Source organism: Phalaenopsis equestris, unplaced genomic scaffold, assembly GCF_001263595.1.
Source record: "Phalaenopsis equestris unplaced genomic scaffold, ASM126359v1 Scaffold000840, whole genome shotgun sequence".
Lineage (NCBI taxonomy): Eukaryota > Viridiplantae > Streptophyta > Magnoliopsida > Asparagales > Orchidaceae > Phalaenopsis > Phalaenopsis equestris.
This window is the reverse complement of record NW_018165280.1, coordinates 596370-619074: the sequence shown is the minus strand read 5'-3', so window position 1 is coordinate 619074 and position 22705 is coordinate 596370. Positions and strand designations below refer to the sequence as shown.

The following is a 22705-nucleotide window of genomic DNA, read 5'->3' as shown; positions in this document are numbered from 1 at the left end:
TTTGCATATGACTTTGTTTTAATAGGTTGATCTCTAGCATAATAAGTGGAAAGTTGGCTAGATTAGTTAGGGAACATTTTTGAAGATAAGTGACTAATGATTAATAAAATAAAGATCGAGTATATGTTGGAAGATAAAGTGAGATCACGAAGCATGATATTTTTATGAATCTTGTATCTTTTTTATGGAAGAATAGACAAACAAATAAAGATATACCTTTTAAAGTTAAGATTGATTTGTTAAAATACATAGTGCATCATAAGTTTGTGAAGTATGATAATAATATACGAATTAAAGGGAACTTTAGTAAAAATATAATTTGGTCACCAATGTCAAATGGACTGAAGTATTAGAAAATAAATGTTCACTGATACTCAAGTTATGTGCAATAAAAATACAAATATTAAGATGATGTAGCGAATTAGGAGCAATTATGTTAGGGAGATGAATTTAACACCTATGGTGCAATATAATTAAAATAGATATAGAAGATTTGAATATATATGAGAGTTGGCCATGAACTAATATAATGAATTTTTAATAATCATGTTGAATCATTTGATGGGAAAGGGGTAAATTATTGATATTGCTAGAAGTTCAGTAAAAAGATTTGTGCAATTTAATGTTAACTCCCACACTTATGGATGTGGTCGGTTCAAGGCTAATAATGATGAGCAACGACGTAAACAATATTTATGTAGTTGATGCAATTTAATGACTGGGTTCCAATGTTCATTTGATGGTGGAGCAACTGACTGTTCATATTAACAAGCATCTCAATGCCAGTTACCTTAACAAGTAATTACTGACTAGTTAAAGTTTATTGAGATTTTAGTATCAGACTATTTAATGTGTCAAATTTAATCTCTTGACTCCTCAAATCTGATCATAATTCAACAGAGGGATAATTTTGGTCATATTTGTGAGTCAAGAGATTAAATTTAATATATTAGATAGCTTGGACCCAAATAGCCTCTTACAAATAGTTGAGAGATCATTTCGATCTTTTTCTTCAACATTACTATTTTCAATCTCAGTATTGTTCATTCTTACCTTGTACATTTGCATGGATTTATTTGGAATTTATGAGGCAGTGTAATTATTACAGTAGCTATACAGGTTTAGTGCATTGAAGGCTTTTCTTTTTAACCACAATAATGCAGTTTCGCATGCTATTTATGGATTTGGTTATTCTTATATTATTTATTTTTATTGATTTCAGGAGCTCTTTTTTAAAATGTTGGCGCTTGCAGCCTTTGGCCCCACATACGCATTTTTCTTGCAATTGTGACAGAGGTATGCTCAATCTTTGGTTATTTCAAAGATGAACAGATTCATCAAGTTTCTGTTCTCATTCTAAATTATAATTTTTTCCTTTTACGCATTTTTCTTGCAATTGTAACAGAGGTATGCTCAATCTTTGGTTATTTCAAAGATGAACAAATTCATCAAGTTTCTGTTCTCATTCTAAATTATAATTTTTCCTTTTGATATTCAGGATATATTTAAGTTCGCTTGATTCCATTATTCATTTTTTCTTGGTGACATATTTGAGAAATTTCCTTAGAAATTTTTTCTGGAACTAATTTCTTTTAAATTTTAGCAAGTGTGAAAATACAAGGGTCCAAGAGATATCTATTTGATAATCTAGATAATCTCAATACCTATGCCGTAACCGAGGAGAATGAAGAACATCAAACTCAGTAAGTTTTAAGTGGAAATTTTGAATCTTAACCGTACAATATTGAGAACATCAATAATGCACTGGCCATCAAATAATACTCATGTCTATTTCTAGCCAGTTTGTAGATACGTCAAGAAATCTTCAATGTATGCATTGTGTTTTGGTAGAGCTCTCCAGAGAGTATGCCTAATTTTTCTTATATGCACTGCTGACAATTAGATAATATTCGTTTGGATGCATGTATCTTGAAATTATGACATTGTTTTTGGTTTAGTTTGTTTTGAGTTTTATTGGAAAGTATCATTATCATAAACTTAAAGTGAAACAATTAACATAGAATGGCCTATGTCATAACAAAACTACCAATTTTAGCTGAATATGTTGTCATTCTTTTACTTTGTTCTAATACCGCATCTGTTCTTCAAACAGGGAAATGGAAGGCCAGAGCTGAAAACGGGTTAAATAATGGTATAACTTTAAAAAGAAAACATCTTAAAGTAAGCCATTCACCACAAACTTTGGAGGTAATTTTGATGAGGAGAGCAACTTCTTTGAGAATGATGCTTCATCCGCAAGCTACTGCATGATGCTCTATTCCTTAGGTTACGATGTAATTTCTCTTGGTTTAAGTTAGTTTTATGTATTATTAGAGTTCTACTTGTGTGATCGCTGGATAATTTGCGGGAACCATTCAAGTGGGACCTGAAAAATTTTATTTAATAAATTATGGTAGTCTATCGAGTTTTTGTTTGTCATTTTTTTATTTGTTATGTTATTCTGCTAATTGAGTTATTTATTTATTGTATAAGCCTTGATGTAAAAATACCTTAAGGTCTAGAATGTCTTTTGTATAGTCTAAAAATTATAGTAGTTAGCTTTTTAAAGAGGCATTCAGACTTGTTAGAAGTTATTAACATTGGTTTATTTCCTTTTCCTATAATTTCTTTTTTTTTTCTTCCTATTTAATATCCTTCCTATGTTAGGAGTCATAAATTATGTACCTATTCCTCTCCTTTCATATCAATAAAATTGTCCTGCTTAATTCCCAAAATCTACATGGTATCAGAGACGCGTGATCTTACCCTAGCTGTCGGGATCTTGCCCAAGCCGCCAAAACTTCCCTTGTATGCCTTATCCTGCAAGTTCGGACAGCAGGAACTCCTCTCCGCCCGATCTCCCCTCCCTGCAGGTTCTCCAGCCGCCGATCCCTTCTTCCATGAGTTTTCCTATAGCATTTTTCGTTCCGTGGTCTTTCTTCTAGAACTGTGAGCTTTCTCTCATGAAAATTCTGCAGTCTTGAGTTTCCTGTAGACTTATCACACGAGCACTTCTTGCAGACTTCTCTCGTGAGCCCTTCCTCTGCCCGACTGGTCTTCCTTCAAGAACTGCCGGATCTCCCCTCTGCTGCCGGCATCCTCATCGACCAACCTTCTTTTGTTGATAGTTGGGTAAGGGATCACCTCCGTCCATGTCTCGACCTCCAAACCTCACCTTTGACTTAGTCGAAATCAGTGCGAACTTCTCCACAACCGAGGTTTCTTCCGACGGTGTCCACCACCTAGCTTTCTTACGAGCCAATCACTCAATATGTGATTTTTGTCACAAACCCCACCATACCAGGGATAAGTGTTGGAAGCTCCATGGGAAATCTAAAGATAAGTCTTTGGCCACTTTCTCGCTCCTAAGGGACTTGCTACGACCTCATAATCCATGACGGTGCAGTTGATCCCTGCTCGAAACATTCCGAAATCACCGAACTCCATCAAGAGTCAGCTGGAACACTTAATTAAGCTACTTGGATCTAGTTAGTTCTCCAACCCGTCTATCTCCCATGTTTGTCAAGGTAATATTTTTATGACACTCACTGTTTTTGATTCTACTAGTTCGTGGATTGTTGATTCCGGTGCCACAGACCACATGACTGAGTGTTCAAAAGCCTTATCAACTTATTCTCCGTGCTCCAGAAGAGATACTATTAAAATTGCTGACGACTCCTGTAGTTCCATTGCAGGTAAATGGTATGTTGTTCTTACAACCGGGCTGACTATAGGATCTGTTTACACGTTCTTTTGCGGAAGTGTAATCTGTTGTCGGTCAGTAAGTATGACCTTGTTTGTGTTTTTTAGGATCATTGTTCAGGGAGAATGCTTGGACCTGCTAATCGGGTAGCTGGGCTCTACTTCATTCAAACAAAAGATATTGATGATGTGGACACATAATCCCATAGTTGTAGTTTTTCCTAGTCCACTGAATGCCCTATTATGCTTTTACAATGTTTTTTGAGTTTTTTATGATTTAAAATAATTGTATTCTTTGATGTTTATTAATAAAAATCTATCTAGTTTTAAATGTAAAATTTATCATTTAAATAAACTTCAATGTGTTCCATATTCGCCCCACCCTTACACTCCTTCCGCTTTTTTTTCACTGATTCATAGTGACTTATGGGGATCCTCTCGAATTTTGAGCTACATCAATAAACTGTGATTCTTTATCTTGATTGATGAGCACGCTCGGATGATTTGGGCCTATATATTAAAAGACAAGTCTGAAGTGGCAATCACCTTAAAAAATTTTCACTCCTTCATTTTGACCCAATTCAAAACCACCATCTAGTCATTTGAACCGACAATGGTCGTGAATATTTTAGCTTTATATTGGGAGAATTCTTGGTAAGTAAGAGCATCCTCCATCACAACTCTTGTAGGGATACCTCTATACAAAATGGGGTAGCTGAGCGGAAAAACCAACACCTTATTGAGTTGCTTGTTCTGTTATATTTCAATCTAATGTACTGAAACGTTTTTGGAATGACGCTGTTCTTGTTGACACATATCTCATCAATAAAGTCTCACAAAAATCCACAACTATTAAACCCCTTTTCTGCATTGATGCAACGTTTAAACTCCAACTAGATGTCAAGAATGCTTTGCTTAATGACGATCTCGCAGATGAGGTGTATATGTGTCTCCCACAGGAGAAATATTTCTCTCTCACCGGAGAAATATTTGCGTACGGAAAGTGTACGCAGAGTTGCGTATATTTCAGGTTATTCGGAGGGTACAGCTAGGTTACACTTAGGTTACAGGAAGAATTACAAGGGGGTATAACTTAAGTGTAACATAATTATACCCTCTGAATAACCTGAAATGTACGCAACTCTGTGTACGCTTTTTGTACGCAAATATTTCTCCTCCCACCGGGCTTTGACTCAACCTCTTCTCGTGGATAGGTGTGTAGAATGTGAAAATCTATTTATGGATTGAAACAATCCCCTCCGGGCCTGGTTCAGCAAGTTTACACAAGTTGTTGTGGGCCATGGTTTCTCTCAGGCCTAATCTGATCACACAATGTTCTTCCGCGACTCATTCTATGACCATATTGCCATCCTCATTGTTTTTGTTGATGACATCATTCTCACATGTGATGATCGACCGTCCATGAAATCTCTCAAAGGCATCCTGTCCTCATCCTTTGAGATGAAGGACTTGGGTTCTCTCTGATATTTCCGAGGTATGGAAGTAGTTCGGTCCTCTTTGTGCATTAGCTTTTCCCAACTTAAATATGTGACATTTACTGACTGAGAGGAAGCCACTTCTTTGCAAACCAGTGGCTGTTCTAATGTATCCCAATGAGAAGTTGGCAGACGTCCGGTGAACAAGACACACTACCAACATCTAGTGGGGAAACTCATTTACCTTGGCCTATATGTGATCAAACATTTTTGACACTGTTGGTATTGTCAGTCAATTCATGCATGATCCCTACTTGCATCACCTCACCTTTGTACATTAGATCTTTCACTATCTGAAAGACACCCCGTGCTCAGGTTTGTTGTTTTCTCATCACACTTCTCACTCTGTTGCACTTTATACGAAATGCCGATTGGGCCTGGTCCATCTATGATCGACGATCTACCTCGGGTTATTTCTCCATCATTTGAGGGAACCTTGTCAGTTTGAAAGTAAAAAAACAATCCATCAGTGCTGAAGCCGAGTTTCAGTTTGTCACTTGGAGTATGTGAAACCCTTTGTTTGCGCATTATGCTCCATGAGTTACGTATGCTGCTCTCTCTTTTTCTGCAACTGTTTTGTGACAATAAAATCCATCAACGTTGCCCATAATCAGGTCCCATATGATCGTACCAAGCATGTGGAGATTGACCGTCATTTTATCAAGGAGAAGCTTGATTCCGAGAAATTTTGTGTTTCATTTATTCATTTTATTGGCTAATTAGCAGGTATTCTCTCGAAGAATCTTCCTCAGCCATTGCTTGACGAGTTCATATTCAAGTTGAACATAATTGACATCTATGCTGCAACTTAAGGGGAGTATTAGAAGTTATTAACATTGTTTTATTTCCTTTTCCTATATTTTTTGTTTTATGTATTTCCTGTTTGTTTGCTTCCTATTTTATATTTTTCTATATTAGGAGTCGTGTAATCTCTACTTATATCTCCCTTTTCATATCAATAAGATTATCATGCTCACCCAAAATCTACAAAACCAATTAAAAAATGAATAAATGAAATTTAAAATTTTCTTCAGATTCAAATGTTCGTTCAGGTTCTTTATTTATTTATTTATTTATTTTTCTCTTTGAATGTTGAATACAATCCCTCCTCTGGTCAGAGAGCTGCATGGGACATCCGATATCCTTGAGTGATTCAAAGAGCTGTTTGGGATAATAGGTCGCCTTTTTCTCTCTTCTTCATGCCACGTCTGTCTTTTAATTCTGCTCACCATCTTTTGGATTCAAAAGACAGTAATTCTTATACAAGACTCTTTCCTGCTCACCATTTCTCTAAATTTTCTGCTGTTTCTTTATCTATTAGCCTGCACGTTTCTGTTTTCTTGTTGGTCCACTGTTCTAATTTCTTTTATTTCTCCAACTGCTACTGTGCAGTATTTCTATTCCGGCTGATTTCAATTAATGATTGCTGAATTTCATTCACTATTTGATCTCGATATTCTCCAAAGCCTGCTTGCTGTCACTGCAGGCCGCCAGTTGCTAGCCTTATTGAAATCACCACTGTAGGCTTTCAAAGCACTGAAATCACCCTTCTTCCAACCTTTCTCCTTCAAGCATAACCTCCTTCAATGTTCTTGCATAGCCATCTCTACAAAATCCTGAACACACTTTGATCTATGCAAATGCTGATCCTTTTCCTTTCAAATTTCAATTGAAAGTTAGATTGAAATAGCAATTTTGAAGTTGAATTAAAATTAGAAATTCAACTCTTAATTGGAATACTTAAACACCTCATTCCTTTGCTAAATTTTTTCAGCGTTTTTGGCTATCCTAAACCACCTAACCAATAGTTTTTTTTCTATCCCATACTTTAGTAAACTTAAATCTATTCAAAATTTTAATCCTACTAATACTTGGCCTCAATGGACGACGACAACAACAACAACAACAAGCCTTTATCCCACTAAGTGGGGTGGGCTACATGAATCCTTTTTCTCCATTCCTTCCTATTGAGTGCATATTGTCATTTAATTCTAATAAATTAAGATCTTTTTTTATACAACATGCCTAAGTATTTTTAGGTTTACCTCTACCTTTCTTAACATAAGTTGAATCTAGAACATCTACTCTCCTAACAGGATCATCAGAGGATCATCAGATGGTCGATGGTCAATGTTTAATGTGATCAAACCATCTAAGACGACTCTCTTTAATCTTTTCCGCCATTTGAGATACACCAATCCTATCACATATATATATTTTGCGTAATCTCTAAGTGTCAAGCTACTCATCCACCTATTTATTCTCATGTCAGCAACACTTAAATTTATTTTATGCTTCTCTTTTGAAGGCCAACCTTCTGCGCCATAGAGCCTTGCAGGTCTCATCACCATCTTATAAAATTTTCCTTTCAGTCTAAGCGGTACTTTTCTATCACATAATATACCCGATGCAATCCTTCATTTCAACCCACCTACTTGTCTACTAATAACATTCTTATGTATATCACAATCACTTTGAACAATAGATATGAGATGTCTAAACCATTTACACCTATTAATGATTTGATCACCCATAGTTACAACTCAACCACTAGAGCTACTACTACTAAAATTACATTCCATGTATTCAGTTTTAGTTCTACTCAAATGAAGGTCTTTAGACTCCAATTTGATCTCCATAATTCAATTTCTTTCCGAACTCTTTCTCTAGTCTTATCCACGAGAAGGTTATTATCAGCGAAAAGCATACACCAAGGTACATCCTCCTGTAAATATCAAGTAAGAGCATCCATAACTAAAGCAAAAAGATATGGGCTTATAGTCGATCCCTGATGTAATCCAACAGAAGTAAGAAAATACTTGGCGAATCCTCCTTCTGTTTGAACAGAAGTAACAATTCTAATATACATATATTTAATAACTTGAATATAAGCCATATCAACACTTATCTTCTTTAGAACTCTCAGACTTCTTGTGGAACCTTGTTGGAAGATTTTTCTAAATCAATTATGTAGATCCTCCATATTCTCTTTATACTTCTACATCAAACCTCTCAATAAATGCATAACTTCCATATTAGACCTGCTTGGCATAAACCCATACTGATTCTGAGAAATCTTTGTAACATGTTTTAATCTATGTTCCTTTACCCTCTCCCATAATTTTAAAGTATGACACATCAACTTAATTCCTCTATAATTTGCACATTCTTGTGTGTTTCCTTTATTCTTAAAAATTGGGACCAAAATACTCTTGCTGCACTTCTCAGACATCTTTTTAGCTTTTAAAATAATATTAAAGAGTTTAGTCAGCCAAGAAACTCCCAAATTTCCTAATTATTTTCACACTTCCTAATTATTTTCACACCCTAATTATTTTCACACTTAATTGTAATATCATCAAATCCTACTAATTTTCTGCCCTTAGTGATCTGTATATTGTTAATAAAAATAATATGTTTTCAAATCAAGAACTTAGACCTCCTCTATCAAAGACGGGAGTGTAAAGGGCATGTGTTATAGCATCTTCCTCTCCAAGTTGAAAGGCTGAAAGGCTCAGATTCTAGTATCGAAGCCGAGAGCGTAAAGGGTTCCCCACTTCGTATGCTAGCATTGGCCTCGTTCATGTTTGTCTTAAGTCAATTGCATGTCTCACATGTATTGTTGACCCTTGAGATTACCTAATTAGCAATAATTATAATATACTAAAATTAATAGGTCAAATATAAATAATATCGATATTAAGTTTCAAATCTAAATCATTGTAATCGAAATAGTGCATGCTAGTACCTATATGCTATGCTTTATTGACCATAAGTAGGAAGGGGGAGGGTAGCAGGTTGAATTGAGGTGTTAATGTCGATTTGAAAAGGTCTTACAAACTATTTTAATATACCTAGAAATAGCTAAGCACAAGAAAACAAGCAAATATTAAGTGCAGGCTAATTTATATACTTGCAAATTAAATATGAACCTAGAATTAATAGTTTAAACATGATGTTATAGAATAACTCTACATCTCTTTGAAGGTTTGAATTGAGAGATTTCTTCTCCTCATATTGTCTTGCCTTACTGAGTTACTGGTATCAAGAATTCACGTCATATGTGCATAGCCATTTGAGCTGTAAATCAGATCTTGATAAAATACTAATTTCCTATCCTTTGAACAAATAACTTATTTGATAAGTTATATAGATCTTTTTTTTCACGATTTACTTTTGTAGTAAATTTCATCAAATACGAACGAAATCAAGTGATGATTGAAAGATCGGTTTTAAAACATGAGATATTTTATATGAGCGGGTGGTAGTACCTTTTGATATATGTGCCTAGTACTTTTATACACTTCAATCGGCCAGACCATTCATGTGTAAATTTGTGGATGTGCTTTTTGATGATATCTTACTTTATAGTTGCATATTATAACATGATTTACATCATTTAAGACTGCTTTTTGAAGTCCTATACAACAACAACAACAACAACAACAAAGCCTTAATCCCACTACGTGGGGTCGGCTACATGAATCCTTTTTCTCCATTGTGTCCTATTTAGTGTCATATTTTCATTTAGTTCTAGTAAATTAAGATCATTTTTAATAAATAAGCCCAAGTCTTCCTAGGTCTACCTCTGCCTTTCCTAACACAAGTCGAGTCTAAAACATCTACTCTCCTACTTGGATCATCAGATGGTCGACGTTTAATGTGTCCATACCATCTAAGACGACTTTCTCTAGTTTTGTCCGTCACAGGAGCTACACTAACCCTATCACGAATTTATTCATTTCTCATTTTGTCTCTAAGTGTAAAGCCACTCATCCATATTATGCTCATCTTTTAAAGGCCAACATTCAGTGCCATGGAGCATTGCAGGTCTCACCACCGTCTTATAAAATTTTCCTTTCAGTCTAAGCGGTACTTTTCTATCACACAAAAGACCCGAAGCATTCGTCCACTTCGACCAACCAACTTGAATTATACTATTAACATCCCTATCTATTTCACCATTGCTTTGAACAACGGACCCAAAATATCTAAACCGTTCACACCTTTAATAATTTGATCACCCAAAGTCACACTTATGTCACTAGAGCTACTACTGCTAAAATTACATTCCATGTATTTAGTTTTAGTTCTACTTAAATGAAGGCCTTTAGACTCCAATGTAGACCTCCATAATTCAAGTTTTTCCTGGGTTTTTTCTCTCGTTTTATCCACGAGAAGAATATCATCAGCAAAAAGCATACACCAAGGTACATCCTCTTGTAGATGTCTAGATATCCAGTAAGACCATCCATAACTAAAACAAAAAGATATGGGCTTAAAGCCGATCCCTGATGTAATCCAACAGAAATAGGAAAATATTTGGTCAATCCTCCTTCAGTTTGAACACAAGTAACAACTCTAGTATACATATCTTTAATGACTTGAACATAAGTCATATTAACACCTTTCTTCTCAAGAACTCGCCAAAGGATATCTCTTGGAACCTTATCGTAAGCTTTTTCTAAATCAATAAAAATCAAATATAGATTCTTTTTATTATCTATGAATTTCTCCATCAAACCTCTCAATAAATGTATAGCTTCCATAGTAGACCTGCCCGACATAAATCTAAATTGATGATTATGAGAAATCTTTGTACTACGTCTTAATCTATGTTCAATTACCCTCTCCCATAACTTTAAAGTATGACATATCAACTTAATTCCTCTATAATTTGCACACTCTTGTGCATCTCCTTTATTCTTAAAAATGGGGACCAAAATACTCTTCCTCCACTCCTCAGACATATTTTTAGTTTTTAAAATAATATTCAAGAGTTTAGTGAGCCAAGAAACTTCCAAATCTCCTAAATATTTCCACACTTCAATTGGGATATCATCAGATCCTACAGACTTTCCACCCTTGGTTTTCTTTAAAGCCTCCTTAACTTCTTTTTTACTAATGCGACGGTAAAAATGAAATATTTTATTATTATTCACAATATTGAGATCACTAAGGTCAATCGTATTTTCAGAAAATTCATTAAAAAGTTTATCAAAATTACTCACCCACATATGTTGAATGTCTTTTTCTAAGAAAAATACTTTTTGATTTTCATCTTTAATACACTTTACTTGAGTTAAATCTTTACTTTTTTTTTTCCTCTTTGTTTGACTCATTTATACATATATTTTTTACCCTCAGTATCTAATTTATCATAAAGATTATTAAAAGCAGAATTTTTAGCATCACAGATTGTTCTTTTAGACTCCCTGCGGACCGTTTGATATTTTTTACAGTTGTCTAAATTTTTACATTTAAATCAATTTTTATAACATAACTTCTTATATTTTATCTTTTCTTGCACATTATTATTCCACAACCAACTATTTTTATTTATAAAAACTTTTTCTTTTGATTCTCCAAATACATCTTTTGCTACTTGTTTAATAGTGTTTGTTACTTTATCCCACATAACATTTGCTTCTTAATGAACATCCCAAATTTTAAAATCATGAATTTTACTCATAGAATAATTTTATTTGTGTCTTTTAGGTTCCCCAATCTAATTCTAAGATGATGAGTCATAGTATTCTTTATTTTACAACTCTTGTTCTTAAAATCTAGAACTAATAAATGATGTTGGGTACTTAAATTTTTACTTGGAATGATCTTACAATATTTACAATCTCGACGATCTCTTCTTCTCATAAGAAAATAATCAATTTGTGTTTTATTAGATCCACTCTTATAAGTAATAAGATACTTATCTCTTTTCTTGAATAAAGTATTAGTAATAACAAAATCATATGCTAAAACAAAATCTAAAATAGCTCTACCTTTTTCATTAGTTACTCCAAAACCGTAGCCACCATGAGTCTTTCTGAGTCTTCTATCACTTTACCGACATGTCCAGTTAAATCTCTTCCAATAAAAATTCTTTCTTCAAGAGATATCATTTGTATTAAGTCTTCTAAGTCATTCCAAAATTTATCATTAGACCCTGTATCTAAACCTACTTGAGGAGCATAAACACTTATAATATTAAAAATCTTATTATCAATGATAATAAGATTTATAATTCTATTTTCCAACTCTATTAATTTTTACAACATTATCTTTCAAACTCCTATCTATAATTACACCTACACCATTTCTAATGTGACTCTTATCAAAATACCAAAGTTTAAGACCTAAATTATCAATCTCCTTAGCCTTTTCTCCAACCCATTTAGTTTATTGAATACAGAAGATATTAATTTTCCTATGAATCATAATATCAACTAATTTCATTAATTTACTATTGAGAGTGCCTATATTCCAAGATCTTATACTAATATTATTATACTAATATTAGTTTCATATTAGTTTCATTAGTTTCATGGATTAGCTTTACCCGCATTCGTCCGTAATGTGGGAACCTTTGCTTATTTGTCACAACACCCGGGCGCCGGTGTAGCAGTCCTTGCACACTTTTCACTGTATTTATGCTATACAACATGTCGCTTCCAGGGGACGCCCTAACACTTACACAATGATCAAAAGGATTTATGTCGTGATTTTTTCGACAAGTTTTACGCTGGCCATCGACAACCTAACGCAACCCTCCACTTTTCACATCCGGGCTCGGGACCGGCAATGACAGTGTTTACTTTTTAAAGTTCTATGATAAGAAAAATTATGCACTAATTAAATTAAATGCATGTTTTCTAGCAGACAAAATTAACTTTGTAGGATATGTTATTTTTTGTGCGAGGATAGAAGTTGCCCAAGAAAGATTCAAGACATCATTGATTGCCATATATCTCATTTGTTCATGGACGTATGAAGTATCAATGTGTTGATTTTTTTATTGACTTTTTATTAATAATTTTAGCTCAGTGTTTGCTCTTTAAATCTAAGTTCTTAAAGCCGACTTTCCTTTGAAAACTCTATGCTTAATCTAGTTTCAAAAATTCAGAGATTGGCCAATATCCAATTTCTTGCCCTTAATAGTTTCAAGTATGTCTTTAAATCAGATTGTGATGCATCAAATGTGGGTATTGGTGTTTTTTTAACGATAGACTGCAATAATTTCAGGCTTCCTCATGCTGATAACGTGCTATTTAAGGCGAGCCTTGAACCTGGGACACCAGGGGACTTACAAAACGCTGTCAACCAAATTGCCAACCAGTTCGCACAATGGGTTGAGTTTTAAGTCAGAATGGGCATCTAGTTGCATATTTTAGTTAAAACTTGAATCAGATAAGATGAAAATATTAAATATATGATAAAAATTCTATGCAATTATTGTCCTTAACAACACTGGAGTTATTATATATGTTTTTCAATGAATTCTTTTTATATTCGGATCTGATAGACTTAACATTCCCCCATAGTTAGAATACGTTTCAGGGAAGATATACTCAATGGGTTGAGTTTTTTTTTTTTTTCATCTTTTCCACAATGTGATCAAGGAAATGGGATGCTGGATGAGTGCAAAGCTGCAAGGAGCATAGCGTTGTAGGGAAGTGTGGATATTTGTTGAATTAGAGTAGCTCTAGTGTTTGTTATTTGGAGGGAAATTCAAGAGCAATAGGCTAAGATATTGGATATTTAGTGGGTGACTAATGGCTATGATGATGGACTAGGTGTTTTATTGACTCAACTATAATTAGTCATGTTGTGTGCCTCTTAACTAGGTGAAAATGGTATGTCCATTTGTAATGCTAGTGAATGAGCTGATGCTAACCCCACAAGTATCTTGTTCTGAGTTAGAATAACCTCTAAGGACGTGCTTTATGTTCCCATCTTATGGTTGGTCCAATTGGCAGTTATTTGACCAAAGTGGCCCCAATATATTTTTAGATGTAATGCAGATTTTATTTCACATATTGAGATGATTTGTTAGGAATTGAGATGTAGTGGGAATCAATATGGCTAACTTTGATCCTTATGTTATTTATTTGATTTACCATATTAACATCATATGTACTTGAATTAAAACCTTATGCCATTGCAATGATTTGATCCTCAAAAGGACATTTTGATAATTTCATTTCCTTGCTATCTTTTTTACTTGGGGATCTATTAGAACTCCTTGGTGGAGTTTGGAACTATTTGAAAGGCTTGCATAGATCTACACACTTCTTCATCTATTAGCATGGTCACAACACACTTATATAAATATTGGCTTTTATATGATATTTACAAACAGGTTGATATCGGAGGAAACCCATGCCACAGCAGAAATATTAATATTATTGATGAATTTCAAAGATTTCAACTGGACTTGTTAAAACAGGAAATAAGTGATAACAAAAAAATAATACAAACAAAAAGACAACACAGACTCCAATAAGGGTTGTGGAAAGATAAAATGTCTCTTTGTGGTCGAGTTACAGCCGGAGCACCACCCTAACCCTTAGAGACGGTCATCACCTCGGGCGAATTACAACCGAAGCACCTTCTCGTCGTCGGATACAACCCCGAAGGGGAAAAATACCTCAAAGGCAGCACTTAAAAAACTGCACTCATCCAAATCCCTCTTTCTTAAGCAAAAACAACTCCTATATATAAGAGAGATTATGATTTATATTAGACAATGCTTTCAATTAGGAAATAAAATAAAAAGGAAGTAATATAGTAGACAAGGATTTATAATAGGGGATTTCATGGAAAAGGAAAGAAATAGAAAAGACATACATAAAATAGGTAGGAAATAAAATAGGAGAATAATTGAAAAGGAAAGGAAGAGAGAGGGAAATAAAAAGGAAAGGGGAGGAAATTTGGGCCGTGGTACCGTAGCAGCTATAGTACTGCATCTGTGGCATTGTAGCTGCTATAGTGCTGTGACTCATAAAAAGCTCCTGCGTTAATCTCCCAGTGTTGAGGAAGCTCCGACCTCATTCGTCGAAGCATTTAGTGTAGAAAAATTTCGGTGGTTGTGATTTGGGTAGTGGCGGATCTAGGGAATCCTAGGACAGTACTAAGGTTGGGTTGTCTCTGATACCAGATGATACCAAATTTAACCCAATGCAAGACACAAATTTATTAATAATTTATGAGACGGTTACAATAATGACTCAAAAGAAATAAAGACACCACATAGAATAATACAATCAAATAAAGACTCAACAAACAATAAACAACAATCTCGACGAGGAAGTCCAGAGAGATGAGGCTAGAGCGCTGGGAACGTTGTTGGCGGCTGGAATCCGTAGTCAACAAGGATGGCGGCCAAAGCCGAGGAGCAGAGGCAAGAGTGGCGGCCGATGCCGTGGAGCGGAGGTAGTGGGCTACAGGAGGAGAGCCTGCAGCGATGGGAGTCGCTGAGGGTGGCTGGTGGTGGGCTGCGGACCGCTGGGAAGGAGGCGGCAGCGGACTGCTGGGAAGGAGGTGGCAGCGGACTGGACGCCGGAGAGAGGGCTGCGACCTGCTGTCACTGAGGCGGCAGGTGCTGGGAGGGTCTGCGGGGAAGCTGCAAGGGTGCTGGCGGCGGTCTGGGAGAGCAGCAGGGCGCAGAGAATGCAGGTGGCTGCAGTGGGGGCGACTGGAAGGTGGCTGTAACGTTGGCGGAGCTGCAGGACTGCAGGAATACTGCAGCCAGGCTGCTGGTCTGGGAGGACAGCAGGCTGCTGTTACCAGTCGGAAAGATGTAGGGTGGATGTCGGTGCGCTGGAACGGTGGGAGGGAGGCAGGGAAGCTGCCTGTTGGACTGCTGGAAGAGCTGGAATATCAGCGAATCTGCAGGACAACAGGAAGACTGCAGGCAGGCTGCTGGTCTGAGAGGACAGCAGGCTGCGGTGGCCTGCTGGAAGACGTCAGGGTGGGTGGCTGTGCGCTGGAACAGCAGGAGGGAGGCAAGGAAGCTGCCGGTTGAGCTGCCGGAAGAGCTGGAACATTGACGAGCTGTAGGACAGCAGGAAGTAGTTGGAATGACGAAGATAAACACCACCTCAGACGGGGTTACAACCGGAGCACTGTCCTCGTCATCGGATATAGCCTTCCAGAGGGAAAACACTCAGGGAAAACTGAATCAGATTTCAAAATCAAGACCCTTGACCCTAGACACATCAACTCCTATTTATAAAAGATTTGACCCAACTTAGGAAACAGTTAAATTGAGGAGAATAAAAATAAAATCAGGATATCAGATTTAAGGAAGGAAAATCAAATCAGATTTTAGGCTTTTAGGAAAGGCTTTAAATTAGGAGAAGGAATAAAAATCAGATCTCTATTTTAGGAAGGTTTTGGAATTAGAAAAGGTCTAGGACGGGAGGAGAGGACAGGCAAGGTAGGAAAAAAAAGTAAGAAGAAGATGAGAGAAAAGGAAGGAGGGGCGGTGGGCTCCCTTCAAGAGGGCTGGCTAGACTGGCCCCCGTATGAGCCCCGCATCAGCCTCACTGGTTTGGGGGAGCTTCGACTTCAACTGTCGAAGCTTCTGGATCCTCAGATTATGGAGTGAAATCTGCAACGTTGAATGTTGCAGAAATATTATAGTCCCTTGGTAAGTCAGTCTTTTATGTGTTGTCATTGAGTTTTCGCAGAATTCTGAACGGTGCGTCTCCTCTAGGTTTCAGTTTTCCGAAAGCTCCTACGGAGAATCATTCCTTTTTCAACCGGATCCAGACGAGGTCTCCCTCTTTAAATGTCACATTTTTCCTTGATTGTTTGCTTATGCTTGATATTTTCTATTTTGTCTCGCAATCTCTTGCCAACCTCTTCATGTATTTTTTTGGATTTTGTGAACCCGTTCTGTCACATCTTGGTTGAGTTCTGACTTTGGTAGGAGTGGAACCAAATTAAGCAGTGTGAGTGGATTGCGGCCTTAGACAATCTCGAATGGACTGCATCCCGTTGTCTGACTTGTGGATCTGTTGTAGGCGAATTCTGCTTGGGCGAGAACGAGATCCCATTGTTTGATATTCTTTCCTGCAAAACATCTTGTCGGCCGTTTATTTTGAAAATCATTTAAATTTAATTTAATAGATATATGATTATAATTTTAGAAAATAATATTTTAATTTTCAAAAGTGAGACCGAATGGATCTCACACATTTGGTAGTTTAGATGGCTGAGCGCGATACCATAAATAATATATTATCCTGAAGAATATGCATATAATTGGTTGGTAGGCTTAAACATCTAAACTAAAAGAGTTTGTGACGTCCGTTGGGTCTGCAAAACTTTTTTTTTATAAGCCGACGAGTTTTCTTTTTTAATACGGGAGATTAAATTGGGTTTATATTAAATTGAGTTCTTAAGTTTCTTATATAGGCAAACCCTTATAGTTAATTACATGATAGACAATTGAAATCCCCTAAGAAGACTCGATTAAGATCAGTGGTTCTGTCTTCAAGATTTCAAAGTTTAGGTTTCTAAGGTTAAATATGAGGAAATCAAATGGGAAGGACTCAAAATAGGAACAGTTATTTTCAGCAGATCTCTATTTTAGGAAGGTTTTGGAATTAGAAAAGGTCTAGGACGGGAGGAGAGGACAGGCAAGGTAGGAAAAAAAAGTAAGAAGAAGATGAGAGAAAAGGAAGGAGGGGCGGTGGGCTCCCTTCAAGAGGGCTGGCTAGACTGGCCCCCGTATGAGCCCCGCATCAGCCTCACTGGTTTGGGGGAGCTTCGACTTCAACTGTCGAAGCTTCTGGATCCTCAGATTATGGAGTGAAATCTGCAACGTTGAATGTTGCAGAAATATTATAGTCCCTTGGTAAGTCAGTCTTTTATGTGTTGTCATTGAGTTTTCGCAGAATTCTGAACGGTGCGTCTCCTCTAGGTTTCAGTTTTCCGAAAGCTCCTACGGAGAATCATTCCTTTTTCAACCGGATCCAGACGAGGTCTCCCTCTTTAAATGTCACATTTTTCCTTGATTGTTTGCTTATGCTTGATATTTTCTATTTTGTCTCGCAATCTCTTGCCAACCTCTTCATGTATTTTTTTGGATTTTGTGAACCCGTTCTGTCACATCTTGGTTGAGTTCTGACTTTGGTAGGAGTGGAACCAAATTAAGCAGTGTGAGTGGATTGCGGCCTTAGACAATCTCGAATGGACTGCATCCCGTTGTCTGACTTGTGGATCTGTTGTAGGCGAATTCTGCTTGGGCGAGAACGAGATCCCATTGTTTGATATTCTTTCCTGCAAAACATCTTGTCGGCCGTTTATTTTGAAAATCATTTAAATTTAATTTAATAGATATATGATTATAATTTTAGAAAATAATATTTTAATTTTCAAAAGTGAGACCGAATGGATCTCACACATTTGGTAGTTTAGATGGCTGAGCGCGATACCATAAATAATATATTATCCTGAAGAATATGCATATAATTGGTTGGTAGGCTTAAACATCTAAACTAAAAGAGTTTGTGACGTCCGTTGGGTCTGCAAAACTTTTTTTTTATAAGCCGACGAGTTTTCTTTTTTAATACGGGAGATTAAATTGGGTTTATATTAAATTGAGTTCTTAAGTTTCTTATATAGGCAAACCCTTATAGTTAATTACATGATAGACAATTGAAATCCCCTAAGAAGACTCGATTAAGATCAGTGGTTCTGTCTTCAAGATTTCAAAGTTTAGGTTTCTAAGGTTAAATATGAGGAAATCAAATGGGAAGGACTCAAAATAGGAACAGTTATTTTCAGGAGTCAATGGAGTGAAAGGCAGGGGGTTTCACAGATCAGGGGGAACCCCGGTGACTTCCCAACTATCCTACGATTGGACCTTAACTCCGAAGAGACCTCCCACACCTCGTTATCGTGGTCTCGATCGCCGCTCTCCGTCCGCTTGCTTCCACGCTTCGCTTCTTGGAAAAACTACTCTAAGGTCCTTAACATATCGATTATAGGTTTGAGGTTTTGGTGTGTATAAATATACAGTTATTGGGTCAGTGACTCGCTATAGGGTACCTCCTAAACCGGGTGTCCTGCTGTCATTTATCTTAGAAGGTCCCTGCAAGTCTATAGAAACAACATGAATAATAAAAAAAAAAGAAATATGCTATGAAGCACAATAAACAATAATCAGTAGCATCGCAAGCATGAACTGTATATATATGCAGTAAACAGTGCAGTAAAGAAAGTGAAACGCTGTAAATATAAACAAACCTGTATACCTGACGGGTCGGCTGCTCCCGTAAATGAGGTTGGTGTCGCAGGTACAAGTAAACAAGTATAATGAAAAAAAAGCATGAACTGTATATATATGCAGTAACTCGTGCAGTAAAGAAAGTGAAACGCTGTAAATATAAACAAACCTATATGCTTGACGGGCCGGCTGCTCCCGTAAATGAGGTTGGTGTCGCAGGTACAAGTAAACGAGTATAATGAAAAAAATTTAAGAAATGTGTAAGCATGAATTTATATAAACAAGAATGAATAGCGAACATCACCTGAAAAACTCGAGAAGAGCGACAAATGACTCATGGTAACTCGAAGAAAACCATAAAAAACACGAGAAAAATCCGAAAAAAATCATGAATGATTTACAAAGATCCCAACAAAATCGTAGGAAACACATGAAAAATCCGAGTAAAGAAAGAAAATCGTAAGCATTTGGGTCGGGCTTGGCTCAGATTTAGGTATTCTCGAGGGACTCCAAAGGCAACTATCGGTCACTTGTATGTATAAAGCCCGACATTCAACTAGAAGAGTTTTCTACAATACCAACTTAGGAGGGCACTCCTTAGCCCAATACCGGTGATTGATAAGTGGACAACCAAATTATGTTACTTAAAATTTTTATTTTGGCATGCATATAGTTTTCATGCATATAAAAAAATAATAATATTAATCTTTGTAGTCAAAGTACTTTTGTAAATAGCGTATTTGTTCTTATCGTATCCGTTTTTATTATTTTTATAAAATATGATTGTCTAGATGTCGATCGCATTGTCGGGCTAGGACAATTAGCGATTGAAGAAGACAAGGGTGCCTGCTAGTTTGGTGTTAATGTATAATATTGTCATCTTACATTTCACCGGGTCTCTGAATTGGGTCCCGATGTCGTAAGATGAAATATTATTCCGCTCTACCATCGAATGCTTTTAACATCAAGGCTTGAAACCCCAGAAAAGACCGTCCAACTTACGACCTTGCTTGATGGTTCATATATAGCCGCAGTTATTTATGCGCGCTTATGTTTTAGACATAAACACCTAAAACCAAACCAAGAAGCAATGAAAGCGACGAAAAGAAAGAAATGAAAAAAAAAAGGAAAACTAACCCGCATCCAAAACCAGTTTAAGAAGGAAACCAAAATGGTAGGAGGGTTAGCCTCAATCATTCACCCAATGGGACTCCTCGAATCGACAACAAAATGTGGCACACCTATGATTGCTAGCTTCCCCTTTCCAAACTATCAGTGTAACAATCCGAAAGAGGTGTATCGAAAGGCTTCAATTGCTAGCCCAAAACACTCCAAAAAGCACATTTTAAAAGATTCTAAGTCGCTCCCAATTCAATCCAAACCCGCTCAGAAGTCACACTTCGAAAGGGGCCCAAATTGCAACTAAACTCTCCCAACAAATATCGAAAGAATTCTTTTTTTTTCTTGCAATCAATTCAGCTCAAAGGATTGGGCCGTGAACTATCTCCAAACATCTAGCAGACTGATCCTCAAGAGGGGCACCCGAATTCTTCCAAACATAAAGATTAAAATGTTCCAATTCACAATGATTAAAGCAATCAATTCCACTTCAAACCAAAAACTCTCGCGAGGTATAAACTCAACGCAACACAGGGGAACCCAAGCAGGTGTTCACGGCTAGGGCCGGCAGGGGAAACAAATAGATGCTCACGACTAGAGGCAGCAGGGGAGCCATTAACCAACACCACGAGAGCCCAAACAACAAATTTCAAGTAGGGACAGCGAGGGCGCCACCCAAAACCAACAGAAAAGAACCCAACCAGTAGATGTCGGGTAAGGGCAGCAAGGACACCACCAAAACCGACATAATAGAGCCCAGCTAGCGGGTTTCGGATAGGGGCAACAAGGCAACAACCCATGACAACACAGGGAACCCAAATAGCTGATCTCGGGTAGGAGCAGCAAAAGCACCACCAAAACCAACACAAGGAGGCTACAATAATGAATTCGAAAAGATCCAGCAGGGGAAAACAATCCAAATTAACACAATGAGAAGCCTTAGCAAGGCTCTGGAATAGCTCTAGCAACATAGAAGAGAAAATAAAAGTCCACATGCTCCAAAGCCAACAAAAGTAACCACCTGCACATATGTGTGAGGAGTTTTATCACCATATCAAAAAACCTTTTCGTAAAATTGGAGCCAAGAAACCTACAAAATCAAACCAAGCCAGCTTTATAAAACCGAAGCCGCCAACTCCATAAAACTGAGCCGAATGAGCTCATAAAACCGAGAACACAAGGCTCCAAAAAAATTAAACCAGCTCATAAAAGAAGCCACCAATTCCAGGATTTATACTTGCATCAAACCAAACTAAATCAGCTTCAAGGTGCATCAAAACATGGCTCAACACCGAATTTATGAATGCGTGATATACATGAATCAACTAAAGACATGGTAAACCGCCAATGAAGTAAAACTTGAATCCACTTCAAAACTCCTAAATAGCGACATTTCAGAAGCAGATAGGGAGCATGAGACAAGATTTTTTTTTTCCTTGAACAACTATCTAAAATCTGCCATAACTAAAAGAAAAGAAGAAAAGCAAGTGTTTTTAGATTAGTAAGAAAATCAAGCTCAACGAACTTGCTAAAAGGCCTAATCATTTAAAACAGTAAGCAATGACCCATTTTTTAAAAAAAGGGCAAGATGATCAAGTGTATGTGAAGGTAAAACCTTGCTCAAGATTCTCATTTTTTTTGCATGAATCAACATATTTGACATGAGCAACATCAAACTCAAAGTAGAGCAGCACTAGAACCGCAAGAAACGAAAGAGAAGGAAGGGAAGAGGTTACCTTACTCGAGACTTTTAAAAGAAACAAAAGAAAAGCCACAGAACCTCCAAACACCAAGACCACAAGCTTCTAGCTGAGCAGAAATTTCGACAGAATTTCCCCTAGGCTCCAAGTTTCGTAACCTCACAACCCTTCCCCAAGAGGGGTTTTTATGGTAGAGGAGGGGAGGAGAGGAAATACCACAGCTTACCAGAGGGTGAATCGAACTCAGGGATCGATCCAAAAAAAGAAAACAACCACCGCACGAGCCGCGGGGATCGAAGCTATCGGGAAGGAGAGTGCTTGCCACATTTGTGACTCAGGGAACAAACTCGCTAGGGTCAACTTACTTAAGACGGGAAGCCGAAGCCAACGACATCCAGCAGTCTCGAGGAATGAAGCGATCGTAGGCTTCAGGAAGGAGGATCCTGAATAAAAGCTGTTGGGTGAGGGACAAGAGGTCAAACCTTCGGTCACGTGAAAGGGGCTTCGACCGACTAGGGCATTGAACGAGGGAGAAGGCTCGTGGAAGTGGGGGAATCGGCCGAAGGAGAGCTATCGTTGGTGCTATGGCTTGGACCGAATGGGGAAGCCAGTGGTGTGCGCGAGTTAGGGATTTAGGGAAATAAATCCCCCCTATCTTATATATATATATA

General features: G+C 37.1%; 1 protein-coding gene across 2 annotated transcripts in view; it reads left to right on the top strand.

Moving 5' to 3' along the window:
• The window catches only part of LOC110031691 (putative ion channel POLLUX-like 2), a 140945-nt gene that overhangs the window by 18941 nt on the left and 99299 nt on the right, over window positions 1-22705 (top strand). For both annotated transcript variants that reach the window (XM_020735028.1, XM_020735029.1), the window contains exons 2-3: window positions 1223-1296; window positions 2114-2208. In XM_020735028.1, the coding sequence (XP_020590687.1) occupies window positions 1223-1296; window positions 2114-2208 (169 nt within the window). The remainder of the gene's footprint in view (window positions 1-1222; window positions 1297-2113; window positions 2209-22705) is intronic.